Source organism: Zonotrichia leucophrys, chromosome 11, assembly GCF_028769735.1.
Source record: "Zonotrichia leucophrys gambelii isolate GWCS_2022_RI chromosome 11, RI_Zleu_2.0, whole genome shotgun sequence".
Taxonomy (NCBI): domain Eukaryota; kingdom Metazoa; phylum Chordata; class Aves; order Passeriformes; family Passerellidae; genus Zonotrichia; species Zonotrichia leucophrys.
The window spans coordinates 12,729,388-12,749,347 of NC_088181.1; the positions used below are offsets into that span (position 1 = coordinate 12,729,388).

Genomic DNA, 19,960 nt, shown 5'->3' on the forward strand with positions numbered 1-19,960 from the left:
CTCTTTCTTATTTGTTGCTCTCTGTTTCTACAACCCTCTTGCAAATGGGTAATCCTTGTTCTGATTTTTTTTCTAGCAGAGATGTTTTGTTTTCCTGTTGGCTGATGCTGTCTGTTCAGTCTGTGGAGGATTAACCTATGTGCTGTTGCTAGGTGGCCTTAAGCAAAGAAATAACGCAGATCACAGACTCCTGCATTCCTACAGTATTGTAACTCCCTTGTTCAGCAAGATTTTTCTTTCTCTGTCCCTCTTATGTTTTGTGTTTATGGTTGCAGAGGTATTCATTAGAAGATGCGCAAATAATTTGAACAAAAATAATGGACCAGAGCTCTCTAAGATGTCATGTTTATTTGATCTTAAAATATTTATTAACACTCTTTGCCAGCTCTTTCCATGCCTTGTCTTCTGACAGTGGCTAAACCTCCTCCTAATAGTATTTAGATTTTTCTCTTCCTCTCTCTTCCCCAAGTCTTGGGCTCCTGAGGAATACCCAGCTCATCATTACAGCCCACAGGTGCTGGGAGAAAGGGGTTCCAGTGGGGCTGGGGATCACACCCCCCTGCGACCACCCAGGTGTGTCAGGGTCTCATCAGGGTCAGAGCATGATGGGTCTGGGCATCCCATTTTGTACAAAAAAATTACCTAGAGCAAGGAAGAGTTCAAGGAAGAGCTGCAAAAGTGATTGCAGGGCTGATAAAATCATCTGGGGAGTCAAGATTAGAATTTTGTAGCTCAGGAATGCCTTACTGCCAGGCCGCTGTCTACCAGTGCCTGTCATATTTTGCAGCACTTTAATGCTTTTGCTCAAAGGACCTTTGAAGTCTCTTATGACCCAAATACAGCCTAAATCATGGAGCATTCCCCAGAGAGACATAGCAGTTATTTGCTCGGTTTGTTCCTGGTGAAACTGAGGCAGAGTGATTCAAGAGCATTGTTTTCCTCATGGCATATGCTCAAATGTGCAGTTCTCAGAGGTAACTGCACTTCTCACTTCTTGTGGACACAGATCCAGAGCGGCACTGCCCCAAGGCCATAAAATACTCACCAAAAACCCAGCCACACTTCTGTTGACTTCAGAGCCTAACTTCCATCTGTGCTCCAGCTCCTGTCTCTGCCAGTATTGCTCTGGTCCTCTGTGCCCTGCCTTCACAGACACATTTTCTGCTCACAAAAATAGTGAGAAGGATTTGTGGAGTAGTTTCATAGTGAAACGGGACTCTGCAGCCTTCTTTTGTGTGTGCATATCTCTACCAACTTCTGACATTAGCATTAGAGAGGCAGTGAAATCAAAGGTATCCTGTTTCTTCAGGTGGTGGTGGAAGAGAAGGCCCTGTGAGGGCAGATGGGTGCTCCTTTCAGTGTGTCCCTGGAGAGAGCACCTGGAGTTCTGGCTCTGCCTGGAGATTGGTGTCTGCACCTCCAGAGATAGCCATCAGAATGAGCCCACTGCATTTATCTTTTTTCCTAACCTGTTATTTATCCTGTTGTTGCACAAGTAATTCCCTCTACTGACTGCTAATATCCTGAGATTTAACATTCTTTTTTACTTTAACCCATCCTGCTATTTGAACTGCTCATAAGCAGCATTTATCAGCCTTCTTCAGATGCTGATTAGAGCTGAGCAAATACATCACCGTGAATATTTAATGACTTGGGGTTTAAATTTTTCACATCTTTTCTTGAGAGTTCATTTTATAGACATTTTCTGATATGCAGTTATTCTTAAATCATTTGAAATCTCCTGAAATTGCACACTGGACTCCTAAATGAATATTTCCCACTGATGCCACACAGAGCAGTCAGCAAGTGGCTGTGTAAAGCCCACAGTGCGGCGGACAGGTCCAGCCAGTCCCATCCATGGCCCCATGCAGCTGTGCTCTGAGTCTGCATGCTCAGGTGTGCAAATGTAGGCAGCACTTGGCACAAATATTTTCCACATCCAAAACACGTTTGCTGTTACTGTTTTGTCTACGAATGCTCAGGTCGTTTGACAGTAAGAAAAGGCAGGTACAGTACAGCCCCAGACAGAGTGGGCAAAACCCACTCCAAATTACAGAGATCTTTGTTTTGCATCACTATCAGTTGCCTGCCTCTATTTCTGATTCCCAGCTAGGAGTGATGTGAGTGACGGGCCTGCCGAGTGCTTACCATGGATACATTCCTCCTTCTCAGCTTCTTGTTTTTCAGGCTGGCTCGTGTTGAATCTGGCAGTTTGCATTAATAAAATAGGTTGGTCTGAAATGCCCACAGGACTTTTTTCTCCTAACACAGCAGGGTGGGGGTTTTTTGTACATACAAAGGACTCTGATGTAAAAATACATATTTCTACAAAGCTCTTCTGTTCTTCCTCCTGTGGCTCTTTAGTTTGGCTGCCCCAGCCTGGCCCCAGTGCTCAGTGCTGAGGTGGCCATCTGCACCCTGTGAGCTCAGCACTGCAGCCTGGATGGGCTGATGGGGGTACAGCTGCACTGGGGGCCTCACAAGCTGCTGGAGCTCACTGCAGTGGGGAAGGATGGGCTGGAAGCAGGGCAGTGGCCTGGACTGTAGGAGCAGTCTAGGCCACAGTTAGCTCTGACACTTGGCAAGCCTTGGTTCATTACCAAGTGTCACTGTGTCTCAGTGACCTGTTCTCATCCAGCTAGGCTGCCTTTATCCTCTGGTCATGGGGCAGGAAGCTGCTAAAAATACCCTGAAGAGGCAAACTTCCTTGTTGACACTGATGTTAGTAGCTCCCAGGAACTGGAGGAGCTGCAGAGAGTGCCTGGGAGCACCCCCTGTCCCAGTGCCACCCTGACTGTGACAGGAGCCCTGTGGTGGTGCTGGGCAAGGTGCGCCTGAACATACAGAACTGCCAGGGCAGAGCAGGGGCATGAGGACCCACAGGCAGGACCCATCTCAGTGCTGGTGCCACTGACCCCTGGAGGTACAAGCCGTCTTTTTCCTCCTGCCATGGCAGTACCTGAGACAGCAGCTGATGTGGTTTCCTCCAAGGGACTGGCTCCAGCCCCTGTGTGCATGTGGCCACGCAGGACAATGAGGCAAGTGGCCTGGAAAGAGCACCAGCCCCCCACACCATGTCTTATCCTGTGGAGGACATACCTCCCTCTCCAAATTGCTGGACAAGAAACAAAGTACTGTGTGTTGGGAACTATTTTAACTCCTGAGGAAATCAGGCCAGTTGTTGCTACCTTCTGAAATGACTCAGCCCTGCGGTAGCCTCCAGCTGAGAGCTCTGCCAGGTGCAGATGGCTGCAAATTCCAGAAGAGAAATTGTGATGGTTTTCTAAACTTTATACACAAACTTCTGTAAACTTTGTACATATAAGCAATTTTCTGCAGGTTGTCTTTCCCTCCCGCTTTCCTTACATAGGAGAGGGCCCTGTTCCCTGTTTGCAGCTAAAATTAGGAAAGTGGTAAAAACCTGCCACTGTAGATGTGTAACTTGCAAAATATGAACGCTAAGGTTTTGAAAAGGCCTGAATTTACTTGTTGGGAATTTATTTCCACTGGAAGTGAAGAGAAGCTTGGCATTTAGTTTCCCTAAATTCATTGGGAAACCCCAGCCTATATGCCTGTTAGATATGCTGGACACCTCCGGAGCATTTCACAAACTAAAAGCAGAGTCATTGATGTAATCGAAACTTCCTGAAGTTTTAGCTGGCCTGCGGTATCAGGACTGCTCAGCTGTTGGTTATTAATGATCACACAGAAAAGAGAAGGCTCATACAAATGTTATGTCTTATTGCTATTGATTGCTTGTAAGGGTATTACTTGACCAGAGTATGGTGAAATTGATTAACTTTATTAATTATTTATTGCGTAGTAACTAGATATTTAATGTATCTGTACAGCTATTGTGTCTCCTCTGCATTTTGATTAACGTTTTCCTCATGCAGAAGAACAAACCCGTGCAGTAAAACATCCTTTGTGACATGAAATCCGGTGGCTGCGCAATGCCTGCCCCCGGCGAGGCCGGTTCCCCTCGGGACCCTGTGCGGAGCAGCCACGGCTGCACCGAACGCCGGAGCCACCCCGGGGCCACAGCACTTCAAAATCCGCCCGCGGCCGGGGAGCGCTGCCGTTCCGCAGCCTCGGCCGAGGCAGTGAGAGGCGCAGTGAGGGGCGGGCAGCAGTGCCGGAGGGGGGCACTCGCTGTGTGCCCCGGCTGGCAGCGCGGGGAGGCAGCAGTGCCCCGCTGCGGGGCTGGCGGCATTGCCGTGCGCGTCGCGGCCGCTCTGGGGGCCGAGCCCGGGGCACGTTGGCACGAACGGGAGCGGCCGCAAACCGGCGGCTTTGGGGGGCGTTCGGAGAGGAGCCGTGCCCGGCGGGAGGGCCCGAGCCGCCCCTGCCGCCTCCTCCTCCTCCTCCTCCGCGCCCCCGCTCCGGCCCCCGCCTGGCCCCGCGGCTCCGCTCGCTTTCTCACAGCTCCCGCTGCTTCCCGTTCCTCCCCCGGCTCCCGTTGCTATGCCCCGCCGGGCCGGCCGCCGGCAGGAATTCGTGGCCTGTCCAGCTGCTCCCAGCGTGGCCCCGCGCCCCGGCTGTGCCGCCGGGAGCCCCTCCGAGCCGCTCGCCCGAGGCTGGGCACGGCACCAGAGCTGCGGGCTCCCGCATGCTGCAGCGGGCTCCTTTCCCACGGCGCGGCCACACGGAGCCGTGCTTTTTCTCTCGAGAAGACGTGTCAGGATCTGACATTCTGTTGTGCCCCGAGTGGCGATGGCTCCCGGGAATGGCCATCACTTTGGGATCACATTCCCCCGGGATCTGCGGGCAGGAACACTCAGCCCTGCAGCCGCCACTGTGGCCGCCAGAGCCGGCCCCGCAGTGCCCGCCGTGCCCGGCGGCCGCGATGTTCGAATTGCCCCGGTGCTCCGTGCCGTGCCCTGCCCTGCCGTGCCGTGCCGAGCCAAGCCGTGCCGTGCCCTTCCAGTTGGACCCTCATGGCAGTGCCAACCTAGGAAATCCCCTGGTCGCCCAGACAGCAGTGGTGGTTGCCCAGAGAAGTGTGCAAGCTTCTGGAGCAGGAGTTTTTCATCTGCTGCCCTCGTGGATGGTTGTGCCCGCCTCTGAGAAATTCCACACACCGGGACCCTGGGCATTCGGTGCCTGATTGGAGGACACAACAATAGTATTGAGATACGTAGTAAGATAATCAAATAAACAGCAGGGCAAATTTTTAAAGTTGATATTGTTATAAGTATTTTAAGATTTTGCACTGATGCATATTAAAATGGGCATTAGGATTTTAAAATACAACCATAAAAATAAATGTAAACAAATCCAGTTCTCTTTATACCCTATGGCCTCTCCTATTTTGCCCAGCTGGCTGTAAGTCTTATGGCTGATAAGACTTATTCCTTTCTATCTACAAAAGGAGTCCTAATAAGAGAAAAATAAACACTGCCAATTGCAGGATTTAATCAGAATATCAATTTGCGTGATAACAGGGAAATATTCTCTGACCCTTCCAAAACCCTCTGGAGAGATGAAACTGAGAGAAGTCTGAAGAAACCTATGCACATTCTATAGAAACTACTTGACAAATCTTACTGAATTTAATAGAAAATGAGATCTTTTCCCTGGGTTTTTGGCATCATAATTCAATAGCAATGAGATAATTTTCTATTCAATAATTTCCTATTCAATAGTGAAGAGATAACTTTCTTGTGAAGTTTTTTACAGGAATAAAAACTGCATGTTCTCACACTGCCACCTGCTCCCCACTGCAAGCTCATCCACGTTATCACACCAAATCAGAAGAGGGACCATAAATATCTTGGTATTAAGGAACAAACTTTCTTTAAAATGCCTCTTTCAAAACTGCCTGCGGGTCTGCCAGTGCAGCTGTGGGCTTTGCTAATCAATAGCACCATGCAGTACGTTGTGTCTTTTTGCGTAATTACAGAATGAAAGCAGGCACAGAAAAGAACCAAGTGGAAACTATTAATTTTGTAGAATGGGACTTGATTTGTGTTTCAGTTTTCTTTTCTTCGGTTCAGTGGGAAGGAGCTGGAAGAGGAGGTGACAGCAGCAGTTCGGCTGCCTGTCCTCAAGCTGCTTGGTTTAATGTGAAGCCGCTGTTTGGACTTTGCTTTTCTGGACCCATGAGCGGCTCTGAGGGTGGAGAGGCAGCATCTCCTGGGGCAGGGATGTCAGGCAGGGACAGGCTGAGCTGGGACATGTTGTACTGCAGTTGTGAGCACTGGTTTTGTACCACTGCTTGCCAAAGCGGCCTGTGATGGTTTTCATGGCAGAGACAATCTGGAGGGTGAGAAGGTTTTGGTGCAAAGCATCTTTACTTGGTGCACACTTTTTATAGACAGAGCAGCAGTAGTAGATAGCTGGGTAACGCTGTTAGGATTGGAAATGTGCTCAAGGACCATTGTATACATACTTATGAGGAAACAGAGGTGGGGAGAGATCGCTTCTCCCTGTTATTTTATTGCAAAAATACCAGTGGAGTGGAAGCCTTTGGAAACGTATGAATTTTTAGACGAGCTGTGCCCACCCATGTAAAATGCTTCTGAGTCCAGACCATGGCGACAGGTTGCTCTGTGATAGCAGCCGGTCCAGACTGCTGGTTGTGTTTGGCAGCGTTTGATACCACATTTTGAGAATTTCCATGGTGTGGGTGCCGCCAGGTCCAGTTCCCGGGGTGAGTTTGCCCCAAGGCCTCACAGCACTTCCTAACCCCTGCTGGGACCGGGCTTAATGGCTGAGAAAATCCACCGTCCACCTCGAGAGATGATCCCGGACTAATGTGAATGGGACTTTTTGACTGCAAGGTGGAAGGAAAAGTGATGTTCCCACTATTAGCTATTAATAGTGCTAAACTTTTCTCTGGGTAGAGAAATCTTCTGTCTCTGGAGTGTAATTCTGAACATCTCATAAACATTACACAGATACATGCTACAGAAATTTATAATCAAAAAAAGAAAAAAGGATGCCTGAATGTATGCGGGACATGAATCACTCCTAATGCTGGAGGTCGATCCATACCTTAAACAAGTATTCAGAGTCCAAGTGCTAATTATCTGCTAATGGGGTATTTGTTCTCCTTCAGTTATGTAAAAGTACACGGCATTCAACTTAAAGAGTGCACTTAAAAGGCTTTGTACTGGTGGAGAAGGAACAGCTTTGAAGGCTGCTGCCGTGCTTTGCCCTGGAGCTCCTGGAGCCCCTTGCTGAGCTCCTGGTGCTGCCCTTGCTGTGCCTGTCCTCTCCTCCAGCTTTGTCATTCCAGCTACCTTCGTTCCCCCTATCTCAACATTATCCCAGTCAGCAATGCTGGCAAAGATGTGAATAAAATTACAAACCCTATATCGTGGCTTTTGCCACCGCTGCTGGCCAGAGAGCAGTGAAGATGCCTGTTGAGTACAAGGGGAGCTTCCACCCGAGTAACAAAGCCCGGTAAAGTGAATGAGCTCTTTGATCGCAACCCTGGGAAGAAAGGGTCTCAGTGGGCACAGTGAACTACTCTCATGGGGAAAGAGATGCAGTGACCCATCCTCATTGCAGAAATGCCTTGTCGGAGCTTGCAGAGCTGAGCTGACATCAAGGAGAGGCTGAGGGACAGGGGCCGTGCTGGAGCCAGCAGCTGGAGAACCTGTAGCATACCTCCACTGGCCAGCTCACCTTCCTACACCAGGGCTTCACCCACTTTTAACTAATTCAAATGAATGATGTATTTAATGTATTTTTAATTCTTTATGTCCTTTGAACAGCAGCACAGACCCACGACCAACAGGAATGAAAAGAACACAGAATATGTGGCTCACAGAGACTTTTCTCTGAGCTGTGATAAAAATATGGAAACTTTATACTTTCTTATACTAAACATCATAAGATAGTAAGTAACATTATCACTAAGTTTTCATTACAGAAATATTCAAAAGGCAGATGCAGAGCCTGGAATATTCTTTGTGCTAAAGGTGTTTTTGTCAGGAAGTTCAGATCCTCTGCCTGACTCCCTCACCTAATTGGAACAGAGGCCAAAATGAATAGAAACTTTGCTTGGTCAACTATGGAATACCTGCTTGTATTTGTAGGGCATTGCATGGATCTGTGTCTTTAGCTCTATTATCAGTAATGACTTTTACTGTAACTATGGAGAGGGGTGAATATATGATTCATCTACAGATGGGTATTTTGTGATATTTGAGCTAAATTCAGCTCCAGTGTACAATAGTATTTTTTTAAAAATTTCACTAACTGCACCATTTACTCTATCTTGATTTCAGACTATTGTAACTTCTTTAACTAAAAAAAAAAATAATGATGGAAGTAAGAGCCATACACAAGTGAAAAAGAGTTTGAAATTGCTGTGCTTATTAGAGATGTATGAATACTAATATTGGTACACATGGTATGTGCACATGAAACAAGTTCCTAATCCTGTTCCTACCAAAATGTGTTTCACAGTGAAATTTCCCCTTCCGTTTTCAATGCTCTTGATAACATCTCAATCTCTTTTCACTATAACTTCCCAAAGTTGTACTCAGGTGCCTTGCCTGCAGACACCTCTCCTTTCCGTGCACATCCTCCCTCTGCTGCTCTGTAGCCCAAATATAAGGCTATGTCAGTCCTTGCTTAAATCTAAAATGTGGGATGCCAGTTATTTATTTATGTAAAGTGTTTGGAGGCTTTAACTCAAGAGCACCATAGAAACTGGGCTGGTATTGTAGTCGGGGCTTTTATTCAGGTTGTCTGATGAGCTGTGGATGCTGCCTGCCTTTGTGTGCTCCAGCCCCGTGTTTATCCCGACGCTGCCTTTGTGTTCCCTATTTGACATATTTTACTGTAAATAAAGAGAGACACTGTCTTGCAGCTGTATCCACTGTGACATTTGACTCTCTGCTGAATGATTGCATTGTGCTGTGTGCTTTGAAAACATTATCTCTTTTAAGGAATAATCTAGTCCTTTAATAGTTTCCTGCATGTGCCTGTATTCCTTTGCACATCCAGAGAGCTCAGGTGTTCGCTCACCTCTGTCAAACCTCAGCCACGGCAGCTCCTGCTGTGCTGAGGGCTCGTGAGGGTACAAGTGCCTTGGGTACCAGGTCTTGGCACTGCTCAGTTCTCATTTTGCCTGGTCTTTTTAGCTGCACGTTCTGATCAGATTGTGCAGTATGGCTTTTTCTGGGACATGAGCCTTTTGCCACATTTTTTAGATATTATGCAGCATCTCTTAATTAGGTCTATTCATATAATATATTCTTTATTATAGGTTGACTCTTACTGGCTGCTATACAATTATGGTGATCTTCCCTCTGCTGCCTGCTAATGGGTGATCACCCTCTCAGTCTTTTTATGTGTTGAAGATACTCCTCTTTTTGACTTTGCAAAGTTTAAATCCTTACTGAGGCTGGCTTTCTCAAAGTAGGCCTGATTCACTGGGTGCTTAACTCCCATAGTTATTGTTGAACATCCCTTTAATGAAGATTGTATTTTTGTCTTTACACAACTGTGTCATTTTTATATAACTTGTAATTGCAAACTGATACTGAAACACTTTCAAAATAATTCTCTATATTTAGAAATGTATAGGGGTTTGCTCTAAGTACTGAATGCAAATAAATCTATAACTGTAGAGAGGCTGGTAGTCCTGCCTGCATTTTCCAGAGAAAGCCCAATCAGTTTCCTATAGGGCTGCCAGGGTAGGACTATCTCAGATGTCACTATTGTTATGGATAGCATCTTCCTGAAAGTCATCAAACTTTAAAAATGGTGTTCACTGGGCATGCACGTGGCAGAAGAGAGCAAAGCAAAATGAAATCAACATCTTGAGTTAGCTGGCGTGAAAAGCAAGTGTATGGTTCCCCAGCAAAGGAGCACATTGAAACCAGCCCTGGTGTCTTTGAGGAGCAGCGTGGCAGGGAGTGCAGGGCAGGGACCACCATGTCCCCCCAGATCAGGGCTCGGTGCCTCCCTAGCAGCCTCATGGGGCTCGGATGGTGAATCTGATGCAGGAGGTGGCGGATGCCTCCACCAGCAAATCCTGTGTTCAGACAAGCCATGCTGAGCTCGGGGGGCTCCTCTGCATCTCAGGACTAGTTCCCTCTCACCAGCAGCTGCCTTGTGTATAGTATAGGATCTGTGTCATGCATAATATAGAACAATGACATTCCCAAAAGGGGTTACAAGCAGAGAATCCGGCATCCAAATTGTCCCAGCGACCTGATGAGACATGGACGTCATTCGGAGCTGCGGGAGGGCTCTTGGTTCTCTCCCGGAGAGAGCAGCTCTCACTCTGGCAGTCTCAGCTTTGTGCTTTTATTAAAATTCCCCAGAATAAAAAGAAAAAGCATCTGTGAGGGAACAAGATTGATAAGAGATTCAAAATATATTTTTATTGCATTCTTAAATTACCATAATTAAATTAAATTATTAAATGTATTTTTATTAGATTAGCACACAGGCTGGTGTCACTTGCCTTAAATATTTTAATAAAGCCTGTGAAGTCTTCCCTTGTTATTAGTGCTCTTGGAATGTATCTATTTTAATGACAATATGAGTTTAAGTTCTGGTGTTGGGAAGAGACCCTGGATGGGTGAACTCTGCATTTCTCTGCGGGGCCCAGCAGGGTTATGGGGGTTTTCTTTGCTCAAGAGGGGCTGTGGGACCACATAAACTCTATGTACATATATCTGGAGGAGATGCACAAATGATGTGTTGTGACAATAGAGCAGCAAAGCATTTAGGCACATGTTGGAAAACTCTGTGGAGCAGAGATGTACTTACAGAGCAGGGCCTGGAGGAAATCTGTGTATTGCTGGGTTTGAAGATAATAGAGAGGGATGAATTAATAATTATATATGTGTGTGCTACTTTTAAAGACAGATAATTTTTTTTCTGTCAAATCTACCTTCCTGCTTTCTTTATCACTGGCTATAAACTGGGTATTTCTCAACAGATGCCACCATGGAAGGCACTGGTTTTGAGGGTGTTTTAAGCTGCTGTTTTTAGCAACAACCATAGGACTGAACTTGAACTACTTTCATGGCTGGGGATGCTCAGACCAGGGCTCCTCACCTTGCTCTGAACTGGGTAGGGCCTTGCAAATAACCTTCTCACTGGCTCTCTGGCAACAGAAAAGGCAACAGAAAAATTAAAATGAAAATTTATAGATTTCCTGATGAATTTTAAAAATGGAGAAAAGTTGTTTCATTTTAATTGTGTGATTTAAAGTTGTTTTTAAAATGTAGAAAATGTGGGAATAGAGGGCTGGATGGCAAAGGGGCTTGGGGTGGCAATGGGGCTTGGGAATTACTTGCCAAGTGGAATGTGTAAAACTAAGATTGAAATCCCCTCTTTGCTTGATTGCATGGGGATTTGAATTTGGGTCTCTGAACTCCTCTGAGAGTGCCCAACCGCCAGCACATTCTGGGATGAGAATCTGTCCTGCTGAAGCTGTTCTGCTTTGTAAGAATAATTAAATATTCATTGGGCCAGTGAGAGAACAGAAACAAGTTGATAGCCTGGGGATTAAGCCTCTCCAATAAGACAAGGATACAGAAGTAATTCAGTTCCTGATCCAACTCTGATGCTGAATGGATATTAATCTAGGGTCACGCTGACCAAATTTACCAGGATTCTGCGTTTTTCACCATATACATATTACAGCATTTTTTTCTCCTTGTCAACTTTCCTTATTTCTTTACAGAAGCTGCTACCACATTGGTTTTTATAGTGATGAATCTGTGTCAACAAGAGTTATCCCCATTTTTATTGGAATCAGAATTGGGGCCATGGGCTCTTTAGCAATCCATCCTTGTTCCAGGATGCTTTTTTGAACCCCCAATTTGCTACTTAGTGCAGTGGGGTGGAGGAAGTATACCTTGATTATAGGGGCATTACAGGAAACATTTTTTACTGTATGTCCAGTCTGTGGTGGTGGCAATCTGGAATCACACAGTAGGAGGGAACTGTAAACCTTTAATGTGACATTAATAAACCCAATAGTTTCTGTCAAACCTTAAGAAAACAGAAAATCAGCACTAAACATCTGTTCAAATGTGCTGCTGCACTAAGGAAAATTTTTACAGTTCTATACTGAACTCCCTGATTAAATGACAAACTCATTCCTGAGTTGCTTGGGTTTCTTTTGGTGTGGGGAAAAAAGAAAAAAGGAGGATATTTTCCAGATGGAGCTCACTAGCAAGAATGCAGCGCCTATACCCAGCCCCCTGCACCCCCGGTTATGCAAGCCCGCAGGCTGGGCACAGCGCTGCGTCCTCTCCACTGCCCTGGGGCCTGGCTTCAGCACCTTCCTCCGACACGGCTACTTGCACAGGATCTTGGCAAAAACCCATTCCTTTCATTCAGAGCACCTTCCCTTTTGATGTCCCGATACACGGCTGGACTCTTGTCATGGGCCATCACGTGCCGGGCTGAGGATGCTCGGAAACAATTCCTAACTCGCTGCTTGGGGCACAGTGAATGAACTGCTGGATGCACCTCGTTCTTACGCAGCAGTAAAGGCTCCGTGAAACGAACAAACCCTGTCTAAGCGGGAGAGGAAACTGATGGAGTGTTTATTTTGAGTAATTTCATTCATAACTTGGCACCAAGTGCTCCGTGAGATGACAAGTTCAGATTTTTCTAGAAGCTGCCTTCCCAGTGGGCAACTCCAGTCCTGCTAAATTTAACACCTCAGGAGAGGCAGAGTAAAGTAACTCTCCCTCCCAGCTCTGCACAAACAGGCAGCGGAGGGGTGTGTGTGTATGTGTGTATGTGTGTGTGTGTGTGTGTTAGTTAAAAACCGCCCGCGACTTTCCCCGCGGCCGCTGCGCCCTTCGCGCTCGGGGGGGATTTCAGCGCCCCCGCCCCGGTGCAGATCAAGGGCGGCGCGGCCGGGCCGGGCCCGTGTGCGGGGGCTGCGCTCAGCGGGCCGGGCCGCGGGCTCAGCGCCGGCCGAGCCGAGCCGGGCCGGGCCGGGCCGGACCCGACGGGGCGGGGGGGAGAGGGGGGGCGGCGGCTCCGCGCGGCCGCGAGTCCGGTCCGCGGCGGCGGTCCGCGTTTTGCGGGCGGCCGCTGTATTTCCCGGGCCGTCCATGGCTCGGTGCTGTTGGCTCTCTCTCCGTCTGATCGGCGCAGGCTGCGCGGGGCTCCCTACGGGATCAGAGCGCTCCCCCGCCGGGACTCCACTCCTCACATCCTCCTGCTGGGACTCAGCTACATTTCCAGCCAAGCCTGGCTTTATTATGTGTGTCTGCACTGCAGCCCCAGCAGCAAGATCAGGAGGAGGAAAAGGAGCCAGGACAAAGAAAAGAGAGGGAGGCTGGCGAGAGCTAAAGAAAATAAAAACCCAGGGCAGCAGCGGCAGCAGCGGCAGCAATGAAGGCAGGAGCGGTGCCACCTTCCAGCGAATAACCCATGGAGGCAGCTAGCGGCCCCGGCATCGATGCAAAGAAGCACTTACCTTGTTCCGCGAAGTGCGTGCGTGCAGGGGAAGGCGGCGGCGAGCGCGGCCGGCCGCGGGGATCCCACCCGTCCGCCCGCCCAGCTCCAGCTCCGCGCCGCGCACGGCCGGCCGCGCCGCGCCGGGGACACGGGGCGGCCGCCCCTCGGCCCCCGCCGCCAGCATAAAAAAGGACTCGTCGCCCTCCCCGGTCAGCGGCGGGGGCGAGGAAGGGAGAGGCAGCCGGGGGCGAGCGGGCAGAGAGGGAGGGAGGGGGCCGAGCGCGGCCGAGGGAGGATTTAGGAAAATCGCAACAAGGTCGCACCCCCGGAGCGCCCCGGATTGCCGGGGCCGGAGCTCCTCGTGGGTTTAGACACTGAGTTCTCGCCGCGCGCCCTCCCCCACCCCATAGCCAGGGACCCCGCACAGGGCTCCGCTGCTTTTTTTTTTTTCTATTTTTTTTCTCCTTTAAAAAAATTTATTATTCCGAAAGTGCGAGCCGGACTGAGCCGCAGGGCGCCTGCAAACTTTAAAGAGAACAAAAAGGCGGGTGGGGGCGCGGGCCGGGCTCGCTTTGCGTCGGTAGAATTTGCACATCCAAGGGGGGGGGAGGGAAGGAAGGAACAAAAAAACTCCAAAAAACAAAAAACCCAAACAAACAACAAAAAAAAACCTAAGAAGGAAAAAAATATTGCAACTGTTGCGCCCGCGATTTTTCTTCTTTTTTCTTTCTTTCTTTTTTTTTTTTAATTTTTTTTTTCCCCGGGGGAAGGTGCCCGAGGGGGTGGAAAGAGGAGTTGAACTTGCCGCATTGCAACAGGCGAAAGAAGTGAGAAAATCAAATAATCGATCCCGCTGCTGCCGCTTCGCCTCGCAAAGTTTGGAGGTGCGGGGGGCGGGGGGGCGAGAGAGAAGGCAGGGAGAGGACGAGAAGGAAGGGACAGGAGGAAGACGAGGAGGAGGAGGACGAGCCACGGCGCCCGGACATGTCCAGGAGGAAGCAAGCCAAGCCCCGCTCGGTGAAAGGTAAGGCATCCTCCGCCGGCCCCCGCCGCCGCCGCCCGGCCCCGGGCAGCCGCCGCCGCCTCCGCCGCCGCGACGCGGCCAATCAGGGCCGGGGCCCGGCTTGGCGGGGATTGCGAATCCCCCCCCGGTACGGGCCGGTGGTGGCGGAGACCCCCCCGGAACCGACGGCGTGTCCCTGCGCGGGGCATCCGCCCGCCCGCCGCCCGTTCCGGGGCTCTGTGGGTACCGCGGTGCCGGCCGAGACTCGCCCGCGACACGTGTCGCGATAATTGATGAAAGAAGCCGGTGGCATCGTTGAGGCGGGGAGGGAGGAAAGTTTCGCGGTGATGCTCGAGTGCGGTGGCGCATCGGCGGACCGAGGAAGGGAGGAATGAGCTCACTCGTGTTTTAGCCAGTTAGCCCGAAATTAATGTTCCTTTATGATTGGGAATAGTAGCGCCGTCTGTTTGCTCCTTCTGTCCAATGCGCGTAAGGGTGGTGAAAGAAGGGGAGAATTAAACCCGATTTGATAGATAGGGGTTAAGAATTTGCTTGGGCTTGAAGAAACAATGGCCAAATTTAGTAACGGCTTTATGAGTAAAGGTTAGACATTAAACTATGCGTATTCTTCTCCGTGCCCAGCGAAGCGGTGTTTAAAATCTCCTGTTTACCTCCGTAAGGAAAACAGCTGCTGGAGAAACGTAAAGGGAGGGCCGGGACCAGCCCCGCGCCGTACTGCACGCATTGCCAGCTTTTTGACTTTTAAGTGAATGGGTGCGAGAGAGAAAGCGGGATTCCCGAAGCCTTTCGCTCCCAGCCACGAGGAGGTTAGCTGATGTTGGGGAAGGTTTTATTGTCCTCTGCACAAAGCAGAAGTCGCAAACTCAGTGGACCCGAGGCTTTGTTGTAGAAGCACAAAAGGATCAGAACTTTGGATGCCCAGAAGATGAAACAAAAAGTCCAAAGCTTTTGTAATTAAATAACTCGTAAGTGAACAAAATTAGCGTGCAGTTAATCGACCCGCTAAAGAACAAATTGAAACCCCATGCAGGGCCATTTTATATTATTTGTGAAATATCCATTCTTTAATAGATGATTGCAGTGTAAGTTTTATGTGCTTCAAATGTTTATCAAGTTTTTGTAAAGTCGGTCCTTCATCTTTGTACAACCCCCTTAACAATTTTTCCCCAAACTAAGAGCGCCTTTTAGCACCATTGTGCTGTGGGGCAGGTTTGCAGCGTGGCTTTGTGACCCTCCGCAATCCCGGACAATCTGCTAAAGGAGCTGCTTCAGTAATTTGTAGATGAATGTTTCAGTCTCTGGCCAGAAAAAAGGGCAGAGATAGAGCTATTTCTAGGGGATGCTCTGAAATACATTGTTTGAAACTAAAAGAATCGCAGTTTGAGAACAGTGGAGCAGGCCTTGGGTCATGACTTCTCTCAGATCAGGGGATCACATTTAGTGGCCAGGCCTCTGGAGTTTAAAATATTTTCCTGTGCTAAAGTGTCACATTTAACATTCAGGAAATAGTTCTGTGCCAGTGCAAACAGTGTTTGCTCTAGAAGCTCACTTAGTAAGCCTTGACATCTTGTGACATACAATGTTAGATATTTACCATTTATTACTCTTTTGTTTTCTTCCTCATTACTTTTAGGCTGCAATAGCTCTTGCAAGTGGTTGATACTTTATAATGAAATTTTGACTCTAATTCTGATATAGAACTGATCACTATTTACATGATCACTTTTTATGAATTAAAATAGGTAGCTTACTGGCAAGTCAGCTGAGAAACATTATCCCTGTAATGCAGAAAAATCTAGAAGGTCTTTGCAACAGTGAGTTGGATGAAGCCCAGTTTTTAAAGATGCAAAATATTTCTGAGGTCTATAGGCACAAAAAAAATGTTTCCAGTTTCAGCAAAAACTGGATGTAAATTACAGGTCTTAGTTTGAGCTGCCTAACGGGGAGTCTAAGAATGAGCTGAATCTAGGTGAAATTCTGGATAATAGGAGGCAGCTCATATGTGCATGTAGGATAAAGAAATTCTTCATTTCTTTCTATTCACCCATATCTTCTGCTTGTAAAAAGTCCGTTGTATACATTTTGTGGTCTAGGGAGCTGGCAACCCAGTAGATTGCCACAGTACACGTTTCCATGGAAATAATTGAGATGTAATAAATAAAGGCACTCTGAGGTCATAGGTTTCCCAATTCAACTGAGAAGAAAACAAGCATAAATTACGTGGATATATGTGTGACATTTAGGAGTTAAAATAATTTAACATTTTTCTCTTTTCAATCTTTTATTTCACTTTGTATAACAGCTTTGCTATTTATTAACCACTACGAGATTTGTGTATCCTTTTTCATTCAGAAACATTATGCACTAAAATAGGATCAGTCTGTGCCTGTGATGAAAGGGATTATTCTGCATGCAAAAAGCAAGTTGCCTGCTCTCAAAGTGGGAGCAATGCTGACTTTAAAGAAGTGATTGACTTTGACAGAAGTATCGAATGTTGACAAGTCTTAGATGCACGTTATTGCAAATGAAGTGATAGCAAACCCAAAGTGGATGCCAGCACAGCTGCAGGTCAGGTGGCCCCTGTGCTGTATTAGGAGGTCTCAGGTTCAGCCTGGCAGAAACTTACAGTAATTCCTGCAGCTGTAACTCCAGCAGTAGCCCTGGGCTTCCCCCTGACATGGGATTTATGATTTGCAATACAATTCACTGATTTGTTTTGACCATTAGTTTGTGCAAACTTGAAGATACTAACCTTATAGCTGGTAGTTGGGGACAATGCTGGCCTAAAGGAAGGTGGTTTCACATCAGTGAGAATGGAATAAAAGTGGGAGTATTGATGGTTTACAAAACAAACACTTAGGGGACAGTGTGGTGGTAGCAATGATGAAGCCCATGAAAGTAATTTTCCTCAGCACAGACTCTTGCCCTGTTGCCAGTAACCTCAACTGCTGAGAGCTTTTTCAGTTCTCTGTAAGGAAGAGTTATACCTTGCTCAGTGTTGTTAAAACCACGTGGACCTGAACCCCAGAACATAACACAGCTGTCAATGTCAAAGCACTCTGTCTTGTCCCCCATTACAGCTGATATTAACACCGGTGTCCTTAAAGGTTTGTTTGGTGCTGGCTGCTGCAGGGAGTGGGGGGCACCCAGTCCATCAGGGGCTGAGGAGGGCAGGTCTTCCTTCCTGCCCTTGGTCAAACTGCAGCTTCCCGTGCTTGGAGGTGCTTCTGGACGGTGCCGTGCTGGGATGTGGGATAACGGCAACCCATGGATCTCCAGTCCCATGTAATGGTAATTGAGGCATTACTGGACTGCCCTTTGTGGGACTGGGCTCGCATTGGCACAAGGTTTTGAGCATCAGATGCACTTTGGCTGTTGAATTTGACAGTTCTGCAAATTGCTGTCAGCTTGCGGGGGTATTCTGTGCATAAACGTGCTAGTTGGTAATCAAACTGTTTTGCAAAAGAATGCACTAATTAACTCTAGATTTGTTATCCTACTTGAAGTTGCAGAATTGCTGTCATATTTTTTTGCTTTCTGTTGGCAAAAAATGCTGATAGAAACTTTTGATTCACACCCTACCTGCCTCATTTGTGTCAGTCAAGAAGAGAAAAGGGGGGCTGCTCATTACTTCGTTATCTGCAAAGTAAATAAAAATACTTCAACCATTTGCTGAGTTCCAATTAGTTGATTGCTATGAATGATCTTCTTTAAAGGAATGCTGTTTTACCTATCTGCTCATACAAAGGTTTGATTTTGAATGTCTTGTGAAAAGGATTCTCTTTGTCTTGATTGATGTCAAGAATAAAAGCATGATGGTAATATCCCTTTGAAAGCTATTGTATTGTCAGCTCTGGCTGACAGCAGGAGGCCCTCCTAGTGCTATAGATTAGCGCTGTGAAAACACTGACATTTTCTTTGTTATATTGCTGTTGTTCTGCTTGCAAAGTCAATTATACAATGTTGGAGCTCAGTTACAGAGTTGACTGTGGAAGTAACAATGTCTTTCATACTTGTCTTAAAGATATAATTTTCCTTTTTTCCCAGTTGATAAAGAAGAACCTGAAGGTACTGGAACAGTACATTCTACAAATTAAATTTTGACAAGTATAATCATAATTGCCAAATACAAGAGACTTGTGCGATTATCCTTTAATTTTACAGTTCATTCAAGTTTCGGTGGAATTTTATTGATACAGTGAAAGCAGCAGCTAAAATTGATAAAACTCATATCAAATAAGATTACGCTCTTGATTGTTCTTTATCAAGTGTAGCTTTTGGGGGATTAGGAATAATTGGAGATGCTGGTGTTTCATTGTGGGGCTGGTGCCCTGAGAGTGTTTGAATCCATGCAGTATTCCGAGCACTGCCTTCAGGGATTAGCCTGCAGTTTTTAATTTTTGCCTGTGTATTTTGCTACAAGCCTAGCAGCGTTCTCCTCTGAACTCCACGAGTCCCATTTTCCTGCCTCTCTCTCCCTCTGGTATGCTCTCCTGGATGGGATCTGGGTGGTATTTAACTGGTTTTACTGATTGAAACTCCTGCCTGTGTGCAAACACCTTTTAATTGCGGCCTGTTCCCATTGGTCTCAGTGAATATAACGAATAAACATGGCCAAAAATTAGAAAGAGTGGGAAAGGTAGCGCAAAACGTTTAAATATAAATGGGAAGAAAATAGAAATCTCATCTTTTTAGTGATGCTATGTCTAAAGCCATGAAAGAAGAACAATTGCTACTGTATAGCTCTTGGAGAATTCTTCCTATGTTTTTCTTAAAAAATATTTGTGTACAATCAGTGCAAGTTAAAGAACATCATTCACTGCTGAATTGCTTCAGAAGACACATGCGAAAAAAAAATCAGAGATGTCTTGTAGGACGTTAATTGTAGCATTTCTAAATTACTATTATAAACTAATAGAGTAACAAAAGATTCTACAGTTACCAGTAATTTGTCAGGATTTATTTTGTTTTTCTTCAATAATTGAAAATTAATGTCTTGAAGTGAAAGCAGATGTTCATGCCATCCTCTGAATTGGATATAAAAATGATGTTTTGTAGATGTGTTAAGCTTGTGTAAATACAGATTTTCTTATCATAGATGTGGCTTTGGCTTGGATTTATCTATTGTTTGGTGCCAAATTAACTTTTAGGTTAAATGTGGGTAAGTGGTTTAAGCTTGGTTAAATTAACTAAATTGAGTACTTGAGGCGGTACCCAGTGATCAATTACTACAGTAAACATTTTAAAACCCTACCTCACCTGCTGGCTTTGTGAATGATGAGACTTTCTCACACTGTAGAATTAATATTTACTTCTATTTGATAGGTGCACTTGTAATTGTTTACTTGGCTAATTTTTTGAATTGGTTGATTTTTATCTTGCTTTCTATTTCCAATTTGTGAAATCAGTTTTAGATGATTACAATGTTTGAAAAATGCAAACCACATTTTTTTGGAAAAAGAAATAATCTCTTGGTCTCATGCATCATATGTATTATAATATTCTCTTACACAAAAGATTATTAATTACTCACAATAA

At 46.6% G+C, this 19,960-nt stretch overlaps 1 protein-coding gene across 4 annotated transcripts in view; it reads left to right on the forward strand.

The window, feature by feature from the left end:
• The window catches only part of ZNF423 (zinc finger protein 423), a 280,738-nt gene that overhangs the window by 42,030 nt on the left and 218,748 nt on the right, over positions 1 to 19,960 (forward strand). The window contains exon 1 of one of the 4 annotated variants that reach the window (XM_064723041.1): positions 13,100 to 14,422. The exons of the other annotated variants lie outside the window; for them this stretch is intronic. Coding sequence (XP_064579111.1) covers positions 14,383 to 14,422 — 40 coding nt within the window. The 5' untranslated portion in view covers positions 13,100 to 14,382. Of the gene's footprint in view, positions 1 to 13,099; positions 14,423 to 19,960 lie in introns of those variants that run through there. 4 annotated transcript variants of the gene reach the window in all.